We start from the raw sequence: 23,698 nt of genomic DNA, 5'->3' as shown, positions 1-23,698 counted from the left end.
ACAAAATTTGCCATTATTTACTATACTTAAAAAATAAATATAGGCCCACAAGACTGGTTTTAGTCTACCGTTCCACTATACCAATACCAAAATAAAGACAAGTTTCTTTTCAAAATTCGTATAAAACATACTTTATCTGCAAAAAGCATCTTTATTCATGTGATTTTCGAAATAACAAACATTCGTATAACATTACAACATTTTACACTAACTATACACATTCATGACGTGAAACACGTAATATCAATTATATATATACACTCAAAAACCTTATCGCACCACTTTCCCATTTTAAAACAACTTAAAGCTCTGTCCACACTATCACATTTTATGTGAAAACAAAATGGGATGTGACCATATATGAACATGATGATATTATATCACTAGCACATTTAGGCATATCACTACCATATTTTGGGGCATATCGTACTTTTTTTTTGGTGAAACTAGTTTGATAGTGTAGATAGAGCTTTAGTTCGTAACACTATAACTGAACAACCTACTGCAATTGCAAGTTTGTTCAGCTTAAATCTCGTAATAATCCCACCTGATTCTACAGCTGTCATTAAATTGATTCTAACTGTCTATTTACAGTCAATTAAAACCTTGTCTAGGTACGTTATCTCTGTCAGAGGTTTATCTGCAGAAAGTAATTATGTGTATACCCGTCCCGCGGCTCTTATTTAACAAAGTCAACACATATACCTTATGAGAACAATGTTTCAATTATTAAAAACACTCACATAATGTTCACAATCAATATACATTGAGCAGAAACGAAAAATGTATTATTTAACGTTTATAATTTTATTTCTGTTATTTACAAAATAAAACACGCCTCAATAAATATAGCACTTACTGTTACATAACTTAACGTATTTACAACTATAGAGATTATTATTAATGACTGGTTTGTGCCGTTATATATATCCAGCGTTTGCTAATAAAGAAATAATAAAAAATCCTTACAAAAATATATTGCAATTAAGTTTATTCCGATTGTAATTTTCATTAAAATCTAAAAAGCAATTGGAGGTAAAACTAAATACACAACACGTTTATTAGAATCGATATTGTATAAATGGACGTGAATTAAGCTCACTATATAAAGATCCCAATCGTAACAAATATCGATAAATAGATATATGGTATGTTTTATAATTCAATTCAATTCATTACCATTTATTTAGTCATCGTTTATAATTACAATTTCAGTATATAATAGTTCTTCTATTGCACGAGGAGGATAAACGCTGTATTGGTTAATAATGGAATAGGCTAATTACTACTTCTATTGCACTGCAGTTTTTTAGAAATGGGTAGGTTTGGAGACTTCTTCCAACCAAAAACCATGAACTGGTATACGTGCGGCCAAAATCAGAGCTGGAAGAATTAATAACTAAATGAATTTTCGTTTTTGATTATCCAGATCACCCTTTTAATTCATTAAAAAATTAAAGTTTTTTTATTTGTTGAATGGAGGAATATTTTAATTCGTTGAAAGAAGCCTGTCCTATTTAACTCGGCTCAACCGTGTAAATAGTCAATATAACTCATGAGCATTCAATAGTCTCCTCATTCAACCGACAAACATGCATTATTGTGTTCTGTTAGGTTTATTATCAATGTTGTTGCAAAGGTTTTTATTTTATAAAAAACATTTGTTTGAAAAACGGGATCCACCCTTTAATTTGCAAATGTGTTTTACTTTGGCGCTTCGATTATCCTAGCATGGAGAATTCTCCATGATCTAATGATTGATTAAAAAGACAAACATTTGTGACAAACAAAAGTATATGAATAATGTTTTATTCTTATACTTCATGGCACCAATGTCTACAGAAGAAGAAGAAGAAGTGAGTGAGTGGCCGAGCGGTTAAGACAGTGGAACCGTAATCACGTAGCCATAACATCGGCAGGGGTTCGAGGCTCACTCACTCCATGGTTCTGGTGGTAGAACGAGTCTTCTCGGATAAGGACTATAAACCGTAGGTCCAGTGTACACAACTTGCTCGTGTGCACTTTAAAGAACCTAGTACATCTTTCGAGACGAGTAGGGGGTTACCCCGGTGTACTAGTACATCACAGCCACTGATCACCAACTGGGCCCTCTGGGAGATCAGTCTTTGACTGAAGAGGTCACCCAGTATAAAGATAAAACAAACAAAACAAACAATACAGCGTTATAAAATGAGGTAGACATTATATAAGAGGGTATAATTGCAAATACAACGGTCATAGCCAAGCATATTCCCAATGTTACAGAACAAAGAATTAAGAACTTGGTGCTAATATTACCCCTCCAGTACACACCACCCACACAATTTAGTCTGAATGATGGCTACCCGTATTTACAAGATTATTATAAATTATTGGGTCATTTGAACGAGAAACTAAAACAATAACACATGAATGTTACTGTCTTTAAAATGATACATTATGTGATGTCGGGTGGAATTGTCCACGGAGGAGTAGCCGGATGCGCACACATTACGTCATACGCGCGTACGTCAAAATTATCTGTAAACTAAAATCTAATCTGCAAAAACTTTTTTACATATTCCCAGCAGTTAACCCTCAAGTAATTAAATTTCTCAATAGGCTTAGCGATTTAATATACATAATAGATTAATATGCATTGTGATTGGACGTTCGATACCAACAGAAACAATTTGGAAAAACAAATTTAAACTGTCTGTACGGCCGTATACGAATTGTGCGTTCGTCGACTTTCAAGTGCGCTAGATTTCTTGCAGGACATACCCATGTATTCCGTAGTTCTGCCTGGATCTGATAACATGTCCTGTCGCTTCTTTTGACTTCGTCTACAACAGCATAAACATAGTGCTTTGAACTCTTCCCTGAACTTGGCTGTAAAATATTTAATAAAATAGGCTAAATTTTATACTTAAAGATGTATTGTCTCCCTAAAAAAAATTGTTTTTTAATTTGTTTTGTTGAATATGCCATTTTATTGTCATATAATATTATTTACTTCGACCAAAAATTGGATCGAGAAAAAAGTTTTAGATTGGATTTTTGGTTGAATTTAAACATTTATTATGTTATTTCATAAGTAAAAACATGATTTGTTTTCGTTTTTTTTCTTCAGAAGTGATTAACTTTATTAAAACTACAAAATAACCTATTCAAAGTCTGATTTAATTAATCTTCATTTTTCATGTTATTGGGGGACAATACATCTTTAACTACTTCTTAAGAGCTTTGCGTCAGGGAGCTAATTGGTCAGATGTTTTGGTCTACTATGACGTAATTGTACTTTATGCTACGGTGGTCCCGTCCGAGACTTTCCGCCAGTATTCTCGAAATAAACTTAGCAAAAGTCAGAGTAAGCAAAACATCTGACCAAAAATATTATAACACATGAATTGACTCTGACGTGCATTTCTTTTTTCATCATTTGTTTTAGGAAGATACTTGTTTTGATTTCTTAAACAAAATATAATTAACATCATACGATACATCAACATTGTTTTGACAAAAAAAAAGAAAATTACATTCGCCATTAGTTACAGGTAATTACTTCCGGTTATGCAAGACGAAATATTTAATTCCGGAGATGAAATAAGTGGACCGATACACGTGTACAGATCGAATCATTTGTATACGATTAATTACATAGATTTCAAAGGGAAATCAACAATCGACAATACGATTAAAGTTGTATCATAAATTGCTTCCTTTTTAAAATCATTGATCATATTTCATAAAAATGAACTTTTTGAACTTCGGCCTTTCATGAGTTGCTTCATTTCTCTGTTGTGTTTACAATAACAAAATATTAGAATGTGTTTACATAATAAAAAAGTAAACTGTTATCTGAATAATTTCATTTTTTGGTTTACGCGCGCGCGTATCAAACTACGGGAAAGGGCACTTCTTTCGGATCGAGAAATTGGGTAAAGCGCCCCCATAGTCTGTGCAGTCGTTGGTGCAGTATCACCTCTTTTCCAATACCCTATAGGCCTATATCAGCCGATACTGACATAATTTGACTCTAAATTAGAGATGTACAATTATTAATAATCCTGCTTACCGCTTAAGAAATTGTAGATAATCGGGTTGACGGCACTGTTAAAATACATAAACCAGTGAGTGACTGTGTTCAGTAATAGCATCAATTGGATGTCACTGTCGTCGAACAGGTTAAAGTCATCAAAAACGCCAAAGAGTCTAATATCAAAATAAAAAGGAATAATATACTACAATTCTCTCGTACCATGAGTACAAATCTGTTCTCTATTTATCCCCGTTTATGCATTACGTCATTCATTAATTAATCACGCATAACAGATATTGTAACTAGCACCATCACAATACTATTTTACATCACGTTTGGTTTATCATTAGAGTGAAATCGAATTATATAACAAAACTCCACGTGTGAATGAGTGTCATTATGGACCTACTGTATGGTGTTAATTAGCTTTGAGAATTTCTTTTTTAGACCGTTAAATTATTGCCAATGATACACTTTTATCACTAAAGATGAGATTTAGAATCCTTAATATTAGCTTTCGATTTCGGTAATAGTAATTAACTTATTGTGCACACGCGCACAGGGACATCGAGATGTGCTTCCTCATTCGATTCCTCGATACAGTCTTAGACTTCTAGGTCCAGTCGCAACACAATAAATGCATAGTCGTATTATGTTACTGTAGGTCGTCGTAGATGTTACTGTATGTCCTCGTAGATGTTACTGTAGGTCGTCGTATATGTTACCGTACTGTAGATCGTCATAGATGTTACTGTAGGTCGTCGTAGATGTTACTGTAGGTCGTAGGTGTTACTGTAGGTCGTCGTAGATGTTACTGTAGGTCATCGTAGATGTTACTGTGGGGCGTCGTAGGTGTTACTGTAGGTCGTCGTAGATGTTACTGTAGGTCGTCGTAGATGTTACTGTAGGTCGTAGGTGTTACTGTAGGTCGTCGTAGATGTTACTGTAGGTCATCGTAGATGTTACTGTGGGGCGTCGTAGGTGTTACTGTAGGTCGTCGTAGATGTTACTGTAGGTCGTCGGAAATAGAACTCCATACTTACTTAAGAAGGTTCATAACATGTGTCATAAAATAACACAATGCGAAAAGGACAACAACGACTATCAACATCCGGGCCACTTTCTTTCGATTCTCTGTCTGTGTTTGGGCCGCACTGGTAGAAGAAGTACGTATTTTCTTGTCAGGCCTAAAAGAAAATAAGTTAAAGTAAAAGAAAGTAAACAAAACACAAACGTTTTAGGAACAATGAACAAAATATATCTAAACTTATTTAAATTTATAGGGATAGAAAACATTCTACAATAAAAATTAATGAATTCATCTTTAAACGGAAAAAATCAGGAAAAGCCGCACAGACAAGATTCGAAATCCTTCTTGTCAGACGCCCTACCATTAGATTAGGGTTTGGTTAGTGGGGTGGGGTATGCCGGGGGCGTTATGATAGGCATGCTATATATTATCTATTACGGTTTGGCTGACATGCACGTTCAGTCTCAATGGAAGGTGATATGGCAGGCCCTGAACAAATACTGACCGTGAGGGGGCGTATAGAGAATTTCAGACTTATTACACACTCTGTGATGAAATGTAGAGATTAGATCGTGATATTTGTACAACCTTACTGCACTTACTTACATTTTACCAGATGTTTTCTCCTCAGTCGGTATCCCTGACCACAGCGTACGACACACCTTGGTGTACGCTAATGTTATGATAAACAATGGAACAATATATAATTCCAGTACTAGTCCAATGTGATACAGCTTCCGTAGTGTTTCGTTACTCCATTTCTGTACCAAATATCAATGATATAGTATACATTAGGCATATGGCAATTTCTATATTGCCGAAACCATAAATAAAATTATTATAATTTTATATAATAGATCATGTTCCCGCCCGTAATTTAAGTAAAAACAATATCTCTTTTGTTCCCTTTAGTAGAGTCAATGTACTTAAAAATGGATGATGCCTGGCGTATAAAAAACCTGGTGTGCTAGTCATTATTTTTTTTTCTCTTTAGCTGTATCCCACATTTAATTTTGAGGCAAAGTTGTCATTTTTTTTGGATATCGTAAATTGTATAATTACCTCACCACACGTAGTCAACCAAACCTTCTCGTGGTATCTTTTTAAAGAATCTTCTTCAATTTCATGAACAAAGTAGACGGGCAAGGCAATAATTATTGCCAACATCCAGGCTATAGCTATAAGGACAACGGTCCTAGACCGATTGATCTTGTACTTGAATGGGCAGCAGATAGCAAGATATCGGTCTAGAGCAATGAACGTTAGCGTAAAGATAGACACACCAACACAAACAAGCTGTAAATATAATTAAAGATAGTGACATTTAATAATAAAGAAGTTTGATCGCAAACATTATGTCATGATGTTGAGAGGGGTTGATATTTAGCTAATTCATGAGCTCCTAATTATTATGTATGTTTCCGAGCGGTTGAAAATACATTTAGAGTAAGAGTTAAGGGTGAATCTCCATGCATGTTGTGGCGTTGAGAGTGAATGATCTCAATGTTGTGGTGTTGAGAGTGAATGATCACGATGTTGTGGCGTTGAGAGTGAATGATCTCAATGTTGTGGCGTTGAGAGTGAATGATCTCAATGTTGTGGCGTTGAGAGTGAATGATCTCGATGTTGTGGCGTTGAGAGTGAAGGATCTCAATGTTGTGGTGTTGAGAGTGAATGATCTCAATGTTGTGGCGTTGAGAGTGAATGATCACAATGTTGTGGCGTTGAGAGTAAATGATCTCAATGTTGTGGCGTTGAGAGTGAATGATCTCGATGTTGTGGCGTTGAGAGTGAATGATCTCGATGTTGTGGCGTTGAGAGTGAATGATCTCGATGTTGTGGAGTTGAGAGTGAATGATCTCGATGTTGTGGCGTTGAGAGTGAAGGATCTCAATGTTGTGGTGTTGAGAGTGAATGATCTCAATGTTGTGGCGTTGAGAGTGAATGATTACAATGTTGTGGCGTTGAGAGTGAATGATCTCAATGTTGTGGCGTTGAGAGTGAATGATCTCGATGTTGTGGCGTTGAGAGTGAATGATCTCAATGTTGTGGCGTTGAGAGTGAATGATCTTGATGTTGTGGCGTTGAGAGTGAATGATCTCAATGTTGTGGCGTTGAGAGTAAATGATCTCAATGTTGTGGCGTTGAGAGTGAATGATCTCAATGTTGTGGCGTTGAGAGTGAATGATCTCAATGTTGTGGCGTTGAGAGTGTATGATCTCGATGTTGTGGCGTTGAGAGTGTGTGATCTCAATGTTGTGGCGTTGAGAGTGAATGATCTCAATGTTGTGGCGTTGAGAGTGAATGATCTCAATGTTGTGGCGTTGAGAGTGAATGATCTCAATGTTGTGGCGTTGAGAGTGAATGATCTCAATGTTGTGGTGTTGAGAGTGAATGATCTCGATGTTGTGGCGTTGAGATCGAATGATCTCGATGTTGTGGCGTTGAGAGTAACATTAAAATAAACATCTCCATTAATCAACAACATACAATTACAATTTAAAATATACATTATATTAAAAAACAATTATTAAAACTGAAATTTAGAACTGTCTGATATTGAATAAAATAATATTGCCCCGCGAACATGAATTGTAGTAAATTGCATTAGTCCCGGTTATTTAAAATATTTACGAGGTAGGGAATGGGGCTACGTTTGTATCGTTCTGTTTTGGCACTGGGAATCGTATGGTGTTTCCTATTTCTTAAATTGTACTTATGGGTTTCTTCTCTTAGGGGCGGTAACCATTCTTTAAATTTAGAGTTAAGTAAAGAAGTACCAAAATTAATACATAATTCGGTTCTTCGTTCCTTAAGGGGTTTAAAATCAAACAAGCTGCTTCATATGAGACATAATTGTGACCTAAGATGATTCGACACGCACGTTTTTGTACTCTTTCAATAGCATTGGTATGTTCATCGGTAAGGTTTGGGTGCCAAATGTGTTTTTATGTTTTCTATCTGTAGATGTGATTTCAAATTTCTTCCTATTATATTATTATTTTAAATATCAGCAACCACCCACCTGAATATACGATATAATCGAACAAGCGGTAGCTCCAAAGAACCACGTATGAGTAACCTCATATGTAACTGTCCAGGGTACGCATAACACAGTAACGAGTATATCGGCAATACTCAGGTTCACAATGTACATATTGGTTACTGTACGCATTTGTTCATTTTGCAATACGGTGATGCAAACTAAACTGTTACCAATGATTGAAAACAGAAACACGATGATGTATGAGGAGATTATCATCCATTCAAAAGGTCCAGGATGTACTTTCTGTCTCACAGTGTCCATGATGTCAGCTAAGTACTCATCACTGATCGTTGAGTAATTATCATAATAATAATAATATTCTGTAGAGAAAAGAACTTCCATTATTTTGTTTCATTTTATTAATTTTTGTATAATATTTACAGGTACGTTTATATATATATATATATATATATATATATATATATATATATATATATATATATATTTTGAGTGGTTTAAGGAAGAGCTATCTAACATCGGAACACCGAGTTCGACTTGAAAGACACATAACAACCATTTTGATCTTGATGTTGTGTTTATTGTTTTATGTTTTTTAAGGGTCCTGCGAAAACAGAAGTGTAAACTTCTCTATGCAGGATCCTTGCCATCATTTATGCTATGAAACTGTATTTATAAATGATGAGTAAATAAATGTGAATGAGAGTGAATGAGAGAAAGCTTGGTTCCCACTAGGACGCAACGTAAGCGTTATGTCTTTCATGGCTTCAACATATCATACAAAATTATCATCAATTTCAAATCAAAATTATTGTTACAAACTAAATATTTAAAAAATTAAGTTTAATAAAATCAGACTAAAACCAAATAAAATGTTAACTCGTCACACTGAAACAGTTTAAATCTGTTTTAAAGTCGAATTTTCCACTAGGAAAATTTGTTTGCGCGAATCGTATTCATGTTTCCATCTTCCAAATCTCATTTGGAAGATGCGTATGAACTGACGCTTTCGATTCGCGTAAACAAATTCGTGGAAAATAAGCTTTATTACAATCTTTTTTATTGTAAGCGATGTGAAGACTTATTCATATTATTCTAATGTGATTATAAACGTTATATCTAGAATCAGCCTTTGTACGTGTCCATCTATCAGTAGACACGTTTGTGTTTAAAAGTGTAGACGTTTAAATAGATGGCATTGCTGACTGATAGTTGCTCACTGTTTTGCTAACATTATACGAGATGCGTTAAGAAGACAACTTACGCGTGTACATCACTTGGTTTATTTCCTGTCAAAATAAACGCTTTCAGTTTAGGGCAGAGTGAACTATTTCATCAACAAACATCCTTGCTAGATTCAAACATTATCTAATCGTCAATGGTTACTTCGATGAGTTCCAACCGTTTGAGTTGAGCACAGATCCCAAATCATTGTGTGCGGCGGTAAAAGATGGAATGTGATCCACCACTTTAGACTGTGGCCAAACCGTTGATTATAGAAGCGGTTCGATTTGTAATAACAGTAGGCCTATACCATATATTAATATTCTACGTATACATATAATCATTTTACAGTGTTAAAGGGTAGTAGGCCTATGGCAAATTCATTTTCTTAGTCTTATCGCTTTAAGCCATAGGCCTAAACAAAATGTCAACAAAGTGCTAATTATAATAAGAGAAGAGTAAAATGTCACTCATCCATGTTATAACTCATTCTAAGTCTTGCTTATTCCGTAATTAATTTGAGTGTCACTGTCTCCAGATTATATGTCTAGTATCATAGGATACACCACATACGGTGATACTGTAGTATGGTAAAGGCTTTGATACAGGCATCAGAGGCCGAAGAAATGTCACATAATTTCCTATCCTGTACAAATTCTAGACACTGTACCTAGAATATAGGTAATGTATTAATTTATCAAAAATACCAAATCGTTGACTAAATTCAATGAATCTAACATTACACCATGTCTATACCCAAACTAGTTTGACAAAACAAATGTAAATGATATGCCCATGGACATGATCATGTTATATCACTACCATATCTGGGCATACCACTACCAATATTTAGGCACAATATTTTTTGTCACATAACGTTTAATAGTGTAAACAGAGCTTTAATCATATCAATCATAATATATACTGTAGGCCTATAAGAGACAATTGTATACAATAGGGCCTACTTGAATTCAATCTTGAAAGGGTTTACAAACGGTTTATTAAGAATGTATGTGTATAAACAAAGTACAATACTTATCACACTATTTAAAAAAGACTGATATGCTCAATGCTGCGGTGCTGTCGTATGTATTAACTTGCGAAATCAGGCAGCTAGCCTTACTTCCATTCGGTAATAACTGTTATTTCATTTAATAAAACTTGGGAAAGACCGTCGCGTCACGGCGGCCCTCAAGAAATATCTCTCACACTAAATTTACCGAAGTGAACCACATGTTTCGATTAAGCTTCGATTGAATAGGAGGATAAAAAATAATTAATGTTATATTAATCATAATGTTTAGTTTAATGTCTTTATACCAGCTATGTTTTTTAAATATTCTATACCGATGGAAACAAACTTTCAATTCAATAATGCATGTTAAAATAGGTCTTTCTTTTTTAGTTCACACTTGGACGCAACGCAACGACATCAACGCAACGCCAGTGCGTTAACCAATCACACGCGACAGTTTGGGTGATCTATCGCGCCGTCGTGTGCTTACATCGTTGCGTTTGAGAACCAAGTTTAAGTTTGTCATTACTTTATTTTAATACTTAGGCCTATTGTATTGCTTTGGTGAACAGCACCACCAATAAAATCTGAATTCTATTGTGCTTCTATGAATATTACGTATTAGTATAATATTGTTGTAATTAGGCTCTATTTGTCTTAAATGGCGGATGAGTGGATGATCTTAAGTGGATGGGCTTCTGTAAACAGTACATTGAAAATCGACTTAACCTGGATTTATGTCGATGTGATAATTGTAACTGAATGTCCACTAATTGGTAAAAGTGTAATTAAAAATACGAAACCAATGACGCAGTCAAAGGTGAAGGGCTGCACACAATATAATATAATCACAACATCAAACTTAAAGATGAAAAATGAAGATTAATTATATCAGACTTTGAATAGGTTATTTTGTAGTTTTAATAAAGTTAATCACTTCCATAGAAAAAAAAACGAAAAAAAAAATGTTTTCACTTATAAAATGACAAAATAAATTTGACAATTTTCTGCTTTAAATTACATTTTTTCAGGTAAATACATTTTTTGTCGATCTAATTTTTGGTCAAAGTGGATACCTATTATGTTACATTAAAAGTTGCACAGATACAACGCTGCGCTCATGACGTAATCAAAGTGTTGCTTCTTATTATTATATGTGATTAAAGAGAAAACAAGAAATTACAAGGTTTGTTTTTGGATCATAAAACAAACACGTTGTTGACTGAGCACGAACCAAATATATAATTTATGACAAAATTAACGGAGATGAGGCCAATCATTACTCTGGCTACAAGCAGAAGTACTGCAGTAACTTATTACCTTAGAAGATTAACCCTTCGTCGTGTAGGCACTTGTATAACGATAATCTTTTCATATTAACGTCATGGCGCAGACAATAAAATAACTTTTAATTTATTTCTAATAAATAATGTATCGATCCAATTCAACATTAAACAAAATGAACCAACATTTTATTACTTTCTGTCAGAAAACAAATCGTATTTTAAATTATCGTTGGAGTTCACGATGTTTTTAAATTGATACATGCAGTAGAAAATCTCAAAAGGCCCAATGACGTCACTAAGACTGATTATTGCTTTGAAAAGGTTACATTAAGGTGAAATTGTGTATCATTCTATAAATATTATTACTTGCGTAAGTCAATGTTTTATTGTGAACTTTGACATGTCACGAGTGTCTGTTGGGTCAGTATTGTCAATGTGGTCATCCGCACATTTTCCCCAAAATGCGTTTTATGAAAATGTGTGAGATTGCAAGATACGTCCAATATAACTGAACTTAATAAATAACAAACTAAAAAACTATTTCTCACAACGTAAGGATTGTTTTGACCATTATTCAATAATACATTTATAGTATTTTACCCGGCCTTTGTTGACAGCCAACACGAACACATTGTTTATTGAATAGGTCTTACACTACAGACTACTACTGTCTCATAGACTCTCTTCTACCAGACGTGCTACAGGGTTTGCGCATGCCCAGTTTGAGTTTCAAAAATTCCGAACTAACTTGAATATGATAGGCCTACAGAAGGAACTTTGAAAGGAAGACTAAATTTAAAACCCATTCCCAAAAGTTGGTAAAAATAATGCATATATAACGCTAAAAACATTAAACCAGGTAATTTCTTGTTTTAAATATGCGTTTTATGATAAATTATTATAAAAAGAGAGAAACAATGCACTGAACCTACCTAATTAGCTCGCGGTGAATGTGCTTTCAGAGGGACGGTCTTTAGGCCTAGCCTAGCTAGGCTTAGTTTTGTAGGCCTAGCTGGTAAACAAACGTAGGCACTACGAACATCGTACGCTAGCTAGGCTTAGCCTGACGTTGTGTAGTTGCTGCATTAATTTTCTTTCTATTTTTGCCAGAATCCGTTGATACCCGGTATTTTCGCTAAAAAGTTAGGTCGATCCTTAACTGTTTTGGCCTCACGATCGATCGAAACGTGGTGAATTACAGAAGAAAAAATAAAATATCAATACGCGCGCAATGCATGTTGGATTTATAGCGCGGGCCGCTTAAATTATTAGAATCAACTTATTTTTCACATTTGTTACCGTTTAAAGATGAAAAAAAGTTATTTCAATAGAACCATATAGTATTTATTTTCACATTAAATGTAGTTTGTGCCCGGAGTTTGTGACCTTAAATTAGATCTAAAAAACATAGGGAATGGGACTTTAAGTAAACCTACTATATAAGTCAGAACTAAACTCCATTTACTCATAGCTTTGATCACTTCTAGGCCTTCTAATAATTATTTCAATAATTGAAGTCGAACTGTATACATTATGCTGAAGTACAAAAATCATATCGTATAACGTAATGGTGTTGATTTCTTTCTTTTACTTCACGTATCATTCATTCTTTAAATTAATTGTGATGATGAACCTTTCGGTGCTTCAGTGGTAAGTGTTTAGAGATGACAAGACATAATCAAGACAAACGTCTTAAAAGCGAATAATTACATTAACGATGTATTATGTTTATAAAATGACAAAATAATCGCAAAAAAACCTTGAGAATAAATCATGATTAGTATCCACATTGTCTTACCTTTGTTGATTTTTTATAATGCAGAAGAATTATTAGTATAGGCCTATATTCAGGAGAGAGTGAATTTATATATTTTTTTCCCTCACAGTTGTTATCAATTCATATAGTTGATGGCATATCAAACATATCCTGAGTTTGTTTCTTAGAGATGATATGCTATTACCACATACTCCCTGACACTGGGGAAATACTGTAGGCCTAGTATGTGCACGAGATACAGCAATGATAATCGGCTATCTTAATTGGGCGACTTTTTCTCATCATTTTATATCATTCGTACGTGACTTAGATTTTTCTTAAATAAATACACATGCTTTGTGTTTTTCAATTTTTTTTATCCCCACAATTTGTAAATCTTTATTCCCTATTATCTACTATGGAAGTTTTAGTAATAATTACTATTGTTATGGACTAGCTTATTGTACAATTATTATTATCACTATTGTTATACTAGCCTATTGTAGCCACAAGTATGTCCTAACATCTATGTAGAGTTAATATAGGTCTAGGCATTTATTGAGACTTTAATGTTTGTAGAACATGTCAGAAAAAAATAGAGAATACACATACGGAATGTTGAACTTATTATACCATGTCTACTGTTACTAAAATACCAACTGCGGTTTTAAATTCAAATTTGGCGACATGTCTGGCAAAGACAATAACAGATGACGTCACATAAAAATGAAACATCTTTATGAATATAGTTCAGACTAAGATACGGATACAGATGTTAAGTTAATGGCTGTAAATTGAATGCCATCAATCTTAGTATACCATTAATGATTTCCATTCACACAATAGAGATTTTCTGAGGCGACATAGAATACATTTAAAGACCGTATACATATTTTGCTGCTATAAAGGGCCTATAAAATTATATTATAACATAATTCCATTTGTAGCATATATAGTGCAAATATTCTTTTAAATAAAAGATGTTGTATTGTCCCCCTACAAAAAATAATTTAATTTTTGGCTGAATGTGCCATTAATACTGTACCACAAAAATAGTTATTCACTTTGACCAAAAATTAGATTGAAAAAAAGTTATTTACCTGAAAAAAACTGTAATTTACAGTAAAAAAAATAGTTGAATTGGCTACCAGTCCATGGGGTTTTAGTTTAATTTAACCGTTTATTTTGTCATTATGTTTATGAAAACATAAATTTGTTTTCATGTTTTTCTATGGGAAGTGATTACCTTTATTAAAACTACAAAATGGCCTATTAAAAGTTCGATTTTAATAAACTTTAGTTTGCAAGTTTTTGGACAATACATCTTTAAATGAATGAATATATTTAACTTCAAAATATTAAAGACTGCAAACAAAATAAATCAAGCGTACCTTAAAAGCTAAATGCTAAAATACTCTAAATTAGTGGTGACGTTTCTGTAACTGTATGAATATTAATGAAACAAGTATATGTTCTCTAAAAATGACACACTAATGGAACACTGAATGCAACCCGGGGTTTAATTGTTGAGTTTAATGACGTTTGTGAACTTTTATATAAAGTATAACTCTCTTTCTCTATTAAAATGACAAGTTTGACAATGACAACACTTTTCAGTCAAATTTAGAAATTCTAAAGAGACGCGTTGTTAATTGAATTTCAGTCACATTTGTAACTCCTTTCCCTTCACCTCCTCATCATTTTTTTACCTTATATTCCTCCTTTAATATCTCATCATCATCCTCTCATGAACCGTGACGTCATGATTAATAATAAACATAATGTTAGGTTGATCTGGGAATAATTTAAATTGTACGACTGATGAATAATACGTCATCACACTGTTGATGCAGAACAAGTATTAACCAATTGTTGCAGAACAAATTACTAATATAAATTATTCCAAAAGGATTAATCTATTGATACTCTATTTATCAATCAATTTGGAATTAATCGACGTTTTAAATGTTATTTTTTAATTCCCGCACCAAAGATTAATCATGATTTGTAATTGGCAATTTATTCCAAGCCTGTCTGTATAATCGTCGCCATGTCAATTACATATTGCCAATATGATGTTTTGAGAGTTCATACCTCTGGATTAATGTAATGTAATGATAAATTAAAATGTTCCCTAATGTTGTCTTTTTTCCAATGAACACCCGTTAATGCCCCAAATAGTTTAAATATACCAATACTCTTTCTCTTTATTGTCGAGCGCATAGAGACATCGTTTATTTGCGCTATACAAATCTATCTATTATTATTATACTAATAATGATGATTAGGAAAATGTGAATAAAAACTACGATACGCACATTATTATAGTATTAGACAGAGACAGCATAAAGTGTACACGGTCAGACAACAACTATCCATCTTATACTGTAGACAAACATGAATTGTTAAAGTTTCAAACACGCGACTCAAACAAAAAAGCCAGCTGTGAACAACGCCAGAACGAATAATAACGCGGTATTACGTAATAACAGGAGGGCCATGCAGTATGCAAATGCGGGGAAAATTAAATTTGAACTTCTTGCTTGGGTTACATCTTAGTCCTAGACCTATCAGCTGTTCCTTGTTTTAACATGAATTTAATAATGTAATTATGTCTCGACAATTAAAAAAATACTTTATTCTTGCATAAGGAAGCTTAATAAATGTTGTGAGAAGTATGTGGCAAGTTTTTAATGATTGGTTCCCATGATACGCAAACGACAGTTCGAATAATCCATCGCTTTTGATAGGTCAATTTGATTACGTTGCGTAGTACGTCTAGCGTTGCGTTAGTGGGAACCATGCTTTAGTGATTTTACCAATCACAAGCGATGGATCTTCCGAACAGTCACTTGTGATTGGTCAACACGCTTGCGTTGCATCTACGTCCGATTGTTGGTGCTGCCTTGTGTCTTTGCTAATAAATAATTCTCAGTTGCACGACACATATTTCTAAGTTAGTAAAGTTATCACACAATTGGTTCATACGCATGCGTACAGTATAGATACTTATTACCCATTGCTCAGAGTGTCAATAATCAACACACAGGGCATGCAATTACAGACGCAGAAGTCAGAATTTGATTATGCATAATAATTATAACTGATGACGAAGTGGTGACGTACAACACTGCGCGTTTTATGCTCATTACACTGTTTGTAGGTGATGCCGCGAACCTGGACCTATTCATTTTTTTAAAATTTTGTATCTTAAATTCGGTGATGACACCTTTTGATTAATCAATTAAATATGGATTGACAGGATCGGAATACATTATAATGTTTGATTTAAACACAATATCAGTCGTTAATCATGTTAGGCGTCTTTGCATCTTGCCTTGATCCTTAAATGTATATTCCTAATCCGTAAATACGTCTTTTAAAAGGAAATGAAATTTACAATCTAAAGTGTTTTTGAAGGTATGTCAAGATCAAATATTAGTATTTATTACATTTTACTTTAGAGTTGAAATAAAAAAAATTGTAGTTCCCCTTCTAACGTTTTCCAGCTTTGCAAAACGTAAATTGAAAGTAAGCGCAACAACATAAGACGAGTTGACCAATGACAAGCGAAAGTTCGAATAATTCATGGCTTGTGATTGGTCATATTACTTGTATTGCGGTTAACGTTCTTGCATTGCGTCTTAGTTAGAATCAAGCTTTTATTTAATCGAAACCAACAGCAATAATTAACCGCCACTAACAGGTTTGATACAAACAAAGCCAGGACTGTTTAAAGCACCTTTATCGGTCCTAACATTGATCAAGGGCTTCTCTCGTCCAGTGTCCACCTTGACCAGAGGAAAGGCATGGGCCAATACGTCTGACGCAGATACTAGATGCAGGGCCTAACAGGACTCCAGCTCCGTTTCCAGCACCCGATATACCAAGATGGTCTCCCATCCAAGCTCTAACCAGGCCCAACGTTGCTTAACTTCGGTGACGAGAACCGGTGTTTCAACGTGGTAAAACTGGCACAATTTGTACGCGCACGTCAAGTGACGACACAGACAGGCAATCAGGGAAAATGGTGAACTTTATTTTTAGCATGCTAAAATTTGTTTTATTCAAATTGAGTTAATGGTGTGTAGAATTAACTACATTATAGTGAATTTAAGAGACAGCAAACTGCCCATTTAATTCCTTTCAGCTAACTTTGCTATTAATCCTGAACTTTTTGACTTTACAGAATCATTAATATTCAATTTAAATAAAATCAACATAAAGTCTTCTCGGATAAGGACTATTAAACCGTAGGTCCAGTGTACACAGTTTACCTGTGTGCACTTTAAAGAACCCAGTTCATCATTTGAGACGAATAGGGGGTGAACTGGTTCACAAAATAGGCCCTGTATCAGGCCTTAGAATAGGCTTATGTTACACTAGGTGCACAACCTAAGGCCTGCCTTGCTCGTCTAACAATTCATATACAATTTGAATATTGGAGTAGGCCGATGTAAACGACAATACATGTTTTATATTATATTCAAAATGTTACAAGTTACAAATAAGCAAGATCTATAGATTTAAATAAGCCCACACACTGAGCATTAAGCAATACTAGGCCTATTTTATCTTTAAATGATCAAAATAGTCGAATATTTGTAATCTTTGTTGGTTTATGATATTTAAAAGACTATAAAAAGACTCATTTAACAGTGAGTGTCTAAAACCTGACGCGACACTAATGTGTTCACTGTCGACTTGTTATTTGTTCACTAATACAAACATGTAAAGAACTATAGGAATAGATTCACTATTGATATCTATAATTAATAAGAACAGAAATAACCTCTCCTTTGGGGAAACCCTATATTCATGAAATTTATGAGAATAATTAGATATCATTTTTCGCTTAAAAAAATCTAGTTTAAAGTTTAGTTTAAAAAATCAATGTTCGGAAACTGATTGCTGATTTCGAATGAAATATGCCTATTAAAACAACTTGATTATAGCAATTCTTCTGAAAATAGTATACATCAATAATAACGGGTGTTCCCTTTAATCTTGCTTGTTAAATTAATATTAATTGTGTCAACGTATAATCAACGTCCTACATCCTAAATTTAAAGCACTATCAAACTTTATGTGACAAAAAAATGTGATGTGCTCATAATATGGACATGATGATGTCGCATCACTACCATATTTGGGCATATCACTACCATATTTGGGCACATCACACTTTTGTTGTCAAACTAGTTTGATAGTGTAGACAGAGCTTTAAAATACAATCAATTGAATTATTATTGATATTATCAACATTATTTAGATATTGAATATCAAATTTCAATATTCTGTGAAATAAGTCCCTAGCCCTAGTTTGACCTTTTTTATTATTCAACTATATTCATTTAATGTTCATTTTGATATAAACATCAATATTTAATAGAAATTGTTGCTTTTTTACTATAATAAGGAAAGCGTTATGTCGCCATGTGACATATTTTAAATAGTAAAAGATGCAATCCCAAACGCATGGTCGGCTCAATTTACGACTGTGATTCAAAAAGCCAGTTGTCTCCTTCGCTCTACGTGACACGGACAGTTTAGGCTATTCTTCTAGTTTTATTCACATTTTGCAATTGGAGTGCTAGATGTCTTCATAAAGCTGTGATAAGTCCATTATTTTGTTGTGTTAACGTAGTTTTAAAGCAACATTAAAAGCATATAAATGAACATAAACGACGTTTCCTTTTGGTCACTGTTCCAACAAATTTACTTTATTGTCAACCACATTTCTGTACTTGTGTTAGTAAAGTAAAAATAAATTAAGTGGTTAGTGCGAATAATAAATAAATATAATACTCTACACCACCACAAACAACCGTAATATAATAATTATAGGGGAACCATGCATTAATGGCTACAAAATGGCCTAATAAAAGTTTTTAACAAGATTGTTAAAATCCTCATTTTTCATGATTTTTAGGGACAATACATTCTTTAAAATAAAAAGAGCAGCATACACACGGCTAAAAACAACGTTGTCTAGTAATTGTTATAATATGTGGGTGCTAAAAGTTTTAAAAAATGGAAAAACTATTAGCATAATACATGAATTATACGGATCCCGCATGTTTGTTGTGACACAACATTTAATGTGAAAGTATATTATAATAACGATAGTTTCAATATAAAATCAACGCGAGTTAACCGCTTTTTAAGCAGAATAAACATTAATTACATAATTTAATAGCATTACTAGTATAGAGAGAATTTGAAGCGTTCGTTTTGAAGATTAGTCTAGGCTTACATTCAAAATGTTTTATAAATAGAAAGAAGCAGTTGTCTATATTATAAGTCGATTAGTGTTGATCGACAAGACCTAACAAGTTTTCTAATGGATTATATATAAGCAAATCAGTTTATTAATATTTAATATATTTATTTATGTATTATGTCCTGTATAATATACAAAAGATGAAGCAAAAACATATTTTTCAATTTTTTACAATATCACTCATGCGCAATATTCAATTTTTGGCTGATGGCAGGTTTTTATATATTTTGAAAAATGCATCTGAAATATAGACAAATTTAAAAATTTAAAATTAATCATGTTAACACTTGATATGTTTATATTAACGTGGCATTGAAGTTGTGCTTGTCTATGATGATTAATTATTGTATTAATACCCGATGGATTGTAAGCTCTAGTCTATAGAATACCATCGTACTGCATAATGAACGAACGTAGATGCCTATTTAAATGGATTAATTTTGCTTCAACTTACACTATCAAAGTATAGTGTAAATGTTACATATTAAGTATAGTTAATAGAAGTTAAAAAAGATGTATTGTCCCTTGAAACACAAAAAAATGAAGGTCAAAATATTCTAAATTTAAAGTGGCCATATCAAAGTAATATTAAAGTTATTCACTTTAAGTCGAAAATTTAAGCCAAAACAACAAGTTTACGTAATTAACAGGTAAATTAGTTTGATTACATTTCATCTGGAAAATCGTCACGAGCGAAAGTAAACAAAGATTTCAAACCATGAGTACGCATTATGCATATGCTAAATTAGGATTGTTTACAACTTGTCACGGTTAAGAAGGTATTTTCACCCCGATTTTCACACAGATCATGAAGAAGTTTTATGATTATGCATACAGAGTAGCCAAACAAGCGCGTTTCATTATGGGATATGTTTGATTGAAAACTTTGACTGGAAGTCAAAGTTATTTTTTTAACAAAAAAACGTCTGTATTTCAGTTAATTTTTTTTTTCTCGAAAAATGTTTGGTGATAGTTAATAACTATTATGATACTTCAAAATGAACCACCTTTTTTCGAAATCTTTTATTTTTTATTTTTTTGGAATTAGTCAAAGAGACAATACATCTTTAAGTTATCAATGCACTTTCTTCTGTATGAGACCTTGAATTGGTAACAGCGTTTATAAATAATGCATATAGGCCTATACTTGTGTTGGATCTTCGACATGGTCGCCAGATAACTCTTTTCGGTATATAGGTGTAGAACACCAATAATCCGGTGGACTAGGGAAGAATCTGTTGTCTTTTCGGTAGTTATATTGTAGAACACGAATACTCCGGTAAACCAGAGAAGCATCTGTCACTCTTCTTTCGGTAGTTATATAGTGTAAAACACGAATACTCCGGTAAACCAGAGAAGCATCTGTCACTCTTCTTTCGGTAGTTATATAGTGTAAAACACGAATACTCCGGTAAACCAGGGAAGAATCTGTCGTCTTTTCGGTAGTTATAGTGTAGAACACGAATACTCCGGTAAACCAGGGAAGAATCTGTCGTCTTTTCGGTAGGCCCTATAGTGTAGAACACGAATACTCCGGTAAACCAGGGAAGAATCTGTCACGTTTCGCCGAGTAAAGGTTATTAACTCGGGACCGTGGTTCGTGTGTGTCTAATTTGAGCACTTGAGAGCAAATAAACATTGTTATATCTTCTTGACATGCATCGTAATTATCATTTTGTACTCAGTGTCATCGTCATCATTATTCGTATTATTTGATGATCATCCAAACTTTCACTATATTTATCGTCATCAGTGCACTTTTCTTATCGTCATTATTCCTCTGTTCATATGGTCTAACCCGTAGCATCGACGTTGTCATTGTACACCTTCTCCTTTCTTCTTCTTCTTTTGCTCTCGTCCTCCCTATTCCCGACATCTTTGCTGTTCCCTCATGACATGCAATATCTATTCCGTAGTGGCATTGACATCTTTTATCGCAAAATATTTAAACAGTCTTTTTCTTAGTAGGGCCTACTCCAATTTTGTGTAAACATTGTTTGACTTTCTCTTTTTTAGCATGATTCATCGTCTTCTTATCTTTATAAAAACTGTGTCGTCATAATATCAATCTTCTCTTATTCAATACCACTGCTATATTCATTAAATATACATATTATTGTTTAATTACAATGAAACGTATTTTCTATTACCGAAATTGTTTTCTAAAACCGGATTTTAAGAAAGCTAACGTGACTAAAAAATGTGACAGATTGGATGAGCATAGCATGTGAGCATACCCTTCTGATCAATTACACGTCATTTAATGCAAATACCAACTTGTTTATCATATCGTAACAATCGGAATTAATATTGTAATAATAGCACTGATTCCTATTGCATTTGAATAATTTCTGAATAATTTTCAGCCTTTAATGAATTATCTTTGAAAAAAATGTTCTGCCTAATTTTATATTTACCTATATTAATTTCCTAATAATTTCCAGCCTTTAAGTAATTAGCTTTGAACAAAGTTGTCTGCCTAATTGAATATTTACCTATATTAATTTCTGAATAATTTCCAGCCTTTAAGGAAGCTTTGAAAAAGAATGTTCTGCCTAAATTTATATTTACCTATATTAATTTCTGAATAATTTCCAGCCTTTGAGAAGGCTTTGAAAAAAATTGTCAGCTTAATTTCATATTTAACTATATTAATTTCTGAATAATTTCCTGCCTTTGAGGAATTAGCTTTGAAAAAAATTGTCTGCATATTTACCTATATTAATTCTTTTTTTGGTATAAACCTCGCTTATTAAAGTACACAAAACTAAAACACGCTAATGTATTCCTAAACATGTTAATATCTAAACACGTTTCAGGATAAATGTGTGGAAAAAAGCGGGTAAAAAATACATGTTTAAGATCTAAACACTATTTTTACAGTGTATAGGCATATTTTATAACATATATTGTAAAATAAAGATAAAATTTGTTAACATCCCCACGATACTGGAAAGTAATATCAATATTTGAGAGAAGAAAAAGTATACTCAACAGAAACTGCAAGGTTTTTAAATTTGGCCATCTGAGAAAGTGAACAATATATAAAGAAATATACAAAATAAACAGAAAAAATGAATTACAAATTATTTTGATTCATTATTCTTTAGGTAGCTTTATGCTCACGTCATCATAGTCTCGAACGGCGGTTTATAAAACTTATTCTAGGACAAATCATTATCCACAATCCTTATTACAATTGAAGCAACATAATATTGATATTATACGCAAATACATTTTGTCCAATGATAAAAATGTCATCCTATTCACAGATGACACAATATAATAATAAAAAAAAATGAAATAACAAATGGGATTTCAGTGAAACGAAACAGTTACAGTTGAATAAGATACCTGCGACATCAAGTCGATACGAGTTATGAACATGCAAAAATGTGATATATTCTTATAAATTTCAAATATAAAAAGAAAATCAAAATAAAACTTACCGCTATCCATGATTTTTTGTTGTTGAACCAAAAATGAAAACCAAAGGTTTAGATTTACGCTAATCAATGTTTTAGAACTCGAATAGGGCCTAATTATCCTATTAAAGTATCATTAATTACAATACTGTTTGTTAACTAGCTCCAAGAGTCTGTTTTGTCGTCTTACAATTTAAGAATGATCCGCCGGGTAGTGATGGCGTGTGTACCATGGATTTGTAGGCGGTACGAAGTATCAGCGAATAGGAATGGTTATACTCGCACGAACTCGAATAGCGGCAACATTGCGATGATCATATCTTTAATTAAATAGAATAACGCAGCTAATAAGGATTCCAGGTATGTTCTGTCATTTAAATATGTGTTTCCTTATGCGATGCTGCAATAGCGGTGATGATGATGACTTTAATAACTATAATGTGTGAACAGTGTCTATTCAATGCTGGATTTTGACTTTTGCTGAAATATTTGATTGAATAGTATTATTACAAGTGCTTGCATCATGTAGAACCATTAAATCTCTTTCCTTTTACACATTTATAAATGTAATCTTATATTTGAATAATAAAATAAAAGTTTCGGTGAGTATTAAAAACATGTAGGCCAAATTACAGGATCAAAAACGTCTCATCA

At 33.2% G+C, this 23,698-nt stretch overlaps 1 protein-coding gene across 1 annotated transcript; it reads right to left on the bottom strand.

Annotated features, from left to right (window-relative positions):
• Positions 1-1,950: 1,950 nt before the first annotated feature.
• Positions 1,951-23,199, bottom strand: LOC140062066 (orexin receptor type 2-like). The gene is made up of 7 exons (XM_072108110.1): positions 23,069-23,199; positions 8,077-8,417; positions 6,114-6,347; positions 5,658-5,812; positions 5,065-5,208; positions 4,058-4,194; positions 1,951-2,871 (listed from the first exon to the last, which is right to left on the bottom strand). Exons 1-7 carry the CDS (start codon positions 23,076-23,078, stop codon positions 2,687-2,689), a joined length of 1,206 nt encoding a protein of 401 aa, XP_071964211.1. The 5' UTR covers positions 23,079-23,199; the 3' UTR covers positions 1,951-2,686.
• Between the last annotated feature and the right edge of the window lie 499 nt (positions 23,200-23,698).

The sequence above is a fragment of the Antedon mediterranea genome, chromosome 11 (genome assembly GCF_964355755.1).
Source record: "Antedon mediterranea chromosome 11, ecAntMedi1.1, whole genome shotgun sequence".
Classification (NCBI taxonomy): Eukaryota; Metazoa; Echinodermata; class Crinoidea; order Comatulida; family Antedonidae; genus Antedon; species Antedon mediterranea.
This window is presented reverse-complemented; position numbering and strand designations above follow the sequence as displayed.

What these genes read in the sequence shown, in the direction of transcription:
- LOC140062066 (XM_072108110.1), bottom strand. An exon ending in CGATTATATCGTATATTCAG is followed by an intron (nt 6,348 to 8,076) that starts GTGGGTGGTTGC and finishes TTATATTTACAG; the next exon opens with CTTGTTTGTGTTGGTGTGTC. An exon ending in CATGTTATGAACCTTCTTAA is followed by an intron (nt 4,195 to 5,064) that starts GTAAGTATGGAG and finishes TTTTGATATTAG; the next exon opens with ACTCTTTGGCGTTTTTGATG.